Raw genomic sequence first — 4461 nt, forward strand, 5'->3', positions numbered from 1 at the left:
TTGATTTCTATTCATTTTCTGTGATGAACTATGGAGGGGAAAAAATATTTATGGAGAATTCACGCCGAACCGCGCCGAATATGCGCCGATATCGGGCCATTTTACGACGAAAGTGGGCCGAATAATGGGTCGAAATCGGCGCATGTGGGCAACCTGAGAGCGACGGTTGGGTGCCCAACCGCCCCCAGAGCCGACTTTGCCGCCGGCTCGCCCCCAGGTGGGGGTGGGGGCAACGGATGGAGATGCTCTTAGGGGCAGCAGCACCAATCCTGACCCTGAATGAACATAAAAGTATTCGTGCAAAATTATTTACTACAGAAAACATAGTATTCCAACTTCAGCTAACGCCCCAAAATACTTGAATGAAATGGGGAGGAACTCCTAAAATTTCTGGAGGATTCAGTCTCACCCAGAAAAAGATTCCGAGTATTCCAGTACTCCATATTTTCCATGGAAATCAATGAATCAGAAAAAAGATCCCCACCCATCCGTTTAGTAGTGACCATGAACCGTGTTTTTCGATATAAAGCATGCTTTTATTAATTCAAATGTAGCACGAAGAGGAGAATACAAATTAGAAACCAAGAGTGCTCAGATTCTTCTTCTGCTAAAGACTTCAGCCGCAACCTGTAACCGCAGTTTTGCTCAGTTGGACCGCAGTATGCGCAGTCCTCGTCTGTGTAAAAACCTGACAAAAATTCAAGCCAATCAGCCGCTTGAGCTATACCATCTTTGATCTTTAGCTGCCACATTTCATTTTATCAACATTGGTCAATCGTTAGCACGCACGGTCTTGACAGAAATTATGGTTGGCTAGTTCTTTACGTTGAAATAGACTGTTTCATTGGCAATATTCTGCTAAGAACGAAAGGCCTAAGCAAGCTTGACTTTGAAAGATACGTACCTAGCCAAGAATATCCTGCTGTTGCTCCGAGGATGAAGTTGATCAAAAAAATTCGCTGAAAGATACCCATGAAGGTCCGAGTTCGTCAGAAAATCTAGAGGATGCAAGATAATTAAATTGGAGCATCCACAAGGAATTGGCGTACTCTCTCCAGTCTCCATCTCACTGCAACTGTCCCTGTCTGTGAGAGAAGCCATTTCTTTTCTTCTTCTGCGGGGTGAACGACTCGATGAAGGTACATATATATCTTTTTTTTTTCGAAAAAGAAACAACAAGCTGAGCTAAGATGGCTTGAAACTGTGTAACAATTAAGAACTACGTACTGTATTAAGGTAATGCACTGGTGCTTGTATTTCAAGGTACAGACATCCTTTCCCAGATCAGATAAGCAGCTAATTAAAGAACCAAACTTAGCGTTCTCCTGTCAGTCTATTATGCATAATTCTCTAACTTTGACTGTTATGGATATTATTAAAGAAAAACATTTATCATTGATTGAATGAAAGCAGTACCGTTAATTTCTTTTCTCTCAACAAATTCGGTACTGCTAAGTTCATCTGAAAGTTGAGATTTCTTCACCAAGACCATGTATGTTGGAGATTATGGTTTTGTCTGAACCATCAACTGTCTATAAAGGACACCCAACAAAAACTGTCCATAAAGGAGCTGGAGAACCAGTACATCGTTGCTTCAAGACGATATCATAAATAATGTCAATCTGAACAGACAAATGTGCCTTGCAAAAAAAAAAAAAAAAGACAACTGTGTACATCACTAGTGTCAAAAACGCTCTTAAAGTGTTAAAAACGCCCTTATATTATAGGACGGAGGGAGTATATCTTTAATCCGCAAAAGAGATAGGGAAGAATACGACTGTTTATATCCAATTCAAGTTGTGGAATGCAGCGTTGCTTTAATAGCAACAGAAGCATTCTCCTGGTAGGCTGAACCGCTGAAGCACACATGTAAAGTCATATACTACATATGTAGTAATACTGCCTCCGTTCGGTTTACAGGCAACGTTCCATAAAACATGAACTTCCCCAACTTCGGACATTCAGGGTTGTAAAATGCAAACAATACCATTAGAATGTTATTTACAAAAGTTGAGGACTGTACCTGTCTAAACCACCATCTATTTACAAATGAATTTACAGAACTTCTAGTACATCGGTACTACTTTGAAAACATAAGTATATTGTCTAAAGAGAATATGCACACTGAACATCTGCCTCTTCTTTCCAAGAGAGCGCGGAAGAGAGAAAAAACCAAGTCCTCTATAGTCCAAGTTATGGAATGCAGCATCACTTCAATGACGAGTGAAGTACTCATGAGCATCTGCGCTTCCCTTTACCTTAGACATTGCGCATCTCAATCTGAATGTGTCCTGCAGGGACAGAGCCACCATGCATGCCATTCTGCTGCAATGGGTCAGGCTCTGTGTCTCCAACATTTTCGCCGCTCATATCGACGCCCCCGGAATTATTATTGCCAGCTTCATGGAAGGATTGTTGATCAGGGCTGGGGTTGTCACCTATGCCACTCTGCAACAGATGGGACTCATCATTGGTGCCACTGTAGCTGACACTTTCCACATCAGCCTTTCTCAACTTAGTGCATCTGGCATGAATCAACCTCATTATGCTTATCAGCAGCATGAGAGTTGAAATGGATCCAGTGATGACGAAGAGACCAGAGAAGCTTTCTAAAGTAAGAGGCACTGAATCAGTGTCTGGGATTGTGCCAGCATCTATCGGCAATGAAGTTGTGCCAAACCATTTCACTTCGATTCTTGATCCCTCATCCCCTCCTGCTAGGTTCAGGATGGCAGTTGAAAGATTATGAACGAGCGGAGAACCTAGATGAAATGCCTGAAGATAAGAACACAAAGTCAGCAACTAATTATTTTTGGTCCAGACTGCAGCATACGCTGCAAGAACAAATCAGGAATATATACCAAGGCATTAGGTTGAGTAGCTTACAAAACCAAATCCAGGAGTCTTGTATATACACCCGAGCATCCTAAAATCATTTCCATACCGAGGGTCTGAGAGGAAAGAAGTTAAATAGGGGATCTCATCGACGATAGCCGACACCCCTCCATTCTTGGACCCCTTCCACAAAGCCTCAGCATATTCTTCTTTTGTGGTGTAGTTCCTTAACCTGCTTTCACTGATATTATGATTCATCAAGAAGGACCGCACGAATGAATCATCTTGGTATCCTACAAAGTCGCCATTATGCCGGAGCTGGTCAAAATCTGTCACCCAAGGACGGAGCCTCTTTGCAGTCAGAATAGATGACAGGCTTGCTGTATAGCTCTGGACAAGAACCAGCACTACAAAGCACCATATCACCACAACAATTTTTGACAAGGGGCTTCTAATAGTATGGCCTGTCCATGAGATAACCAAGAGATTTTAATCTTGTAACTGTGTTAATACATCAAAATACTTATTATAATGCATCAAATAGTGTCAGGAAGTTTAAGCTTGAGGTGCTGACCATGAGAAAATGTCAAAATGGAGAAAACGAAGTAGAGGGCGGTGCTACACTGTCTCAAACTTGATCCTTGGTACTCCTGATTTCTGGGTAGTTCAATCATCCACACGACAAAGCCAGTATAGAAGAAGAAGACCATGGTTGCAAACCAAAGCTTCCCATTTAGTGGCTTTACAAACGTCCAACGGATTGTATCCGATTCATCCTGGGCAAGCACAAGCATAGACACACCAGACTGTGTGTATGGCATTGTAAAGTCGGTGGTGGTGACTCGTTCCGCCGTTATGGTCACGTCGCCTACTGCACCATCATACATCTATTTGTCCGCCAGAAAGTTAGCATGGATCAAAAGGTATATTTAGGTATAAGAAATTATAATGTTAACAAATCCATACTCAGAAAATAATAAAATGCAAGTGGTGTAGGAATAAGCCTTACCCTTGATGAGACGTTGCCTACTAGCTCATCGTAAGTACCGTTGAAGACAAAAAATGTATAGCACGGACAAGGATGTAAATTCCTTATAGCAGCCTTGAAGATATCAATGCTGTAGCCAGTGACATTTTGTTTCTTGGAGATGGGATCAATAACATTCACAAAAACTTGAAAACCTAGTTTCAGTGGCACAGCAATCTTCAGCCCTGTCTCACCTCTACAATTCTTCCTTGATTTTCTTGTTTCTAGTCTTCTGCTATATCTTCTATCAGGTTCTGGATTAGGAAAGGTTATACTATCACTTCCAAGTGTAAATCCAAACTTGACATGACCCTGGGAACCTGCTACAGGATCTTCCAGCCAGAAGGCACACAATGTTGGAGAATTGCCAGAGAAGGAGAGAACCGGAATGCGGTTGCGGTGGCGGCCCAGGTGAGCGGCGCGATGTGATTTGGTCAGTGTCTCAGGGCCCCATATGATGGCTTGCACTTGCCCTGCCCATTCTTGATTAGGTCATCGGCTGCAAAACTCATATGCATCACAGAATTAGCCGGACAATTAGCATAATGTTGGAACAATTAGGCAATCAAATAAGCCTATTGTTGCATTATTCGTTGAAA

The 4461-nt window shown here is 42.2% G+C and overlaps 1 protein-coding gene across 1 annotated transcript; it reads right to left on the reverse strand.

The window, feature by feature from the left end:
- Positions 1 to 1973: 1973 nt before the first annotated feature.
- Positions 1974 to 4354, reverse strand: LOC119338624 (glutamate receptor 2.8-like; the record flags this gene model as incomplete). The annotated part of the gene is made up of 4 exons (XM_037610919.1): positions 1974 to 2775; positions 2887 to 3299; positions 3410 to 3722; positions 3845 to 4354. Coding segments are annotated over 4 exons (1752 nt in total), but the record flags the coding sequence as incomplete, so codon positions are not given.
- Between the last annotated feature and the right edge of the window lie 107 nt (positions 4355 to 4461).

The sequence above is a fragment of the Triticum dicoccoides genome, chromosome 7B, assembly GCF_002162155.2.
Source record: "Triticum dicoccoides isolate Atlit2015 ecotype Zavitan chromosome 7B, WEW_v2.0, whole genome shotgun sequence".
Classification (NCBI taxonomy): Eukaryota; Viridiplantae; Streptophyta; class Magnoliopsida; order Poales; family Poaceae; genus Triticum; species Triticum dicoccoides.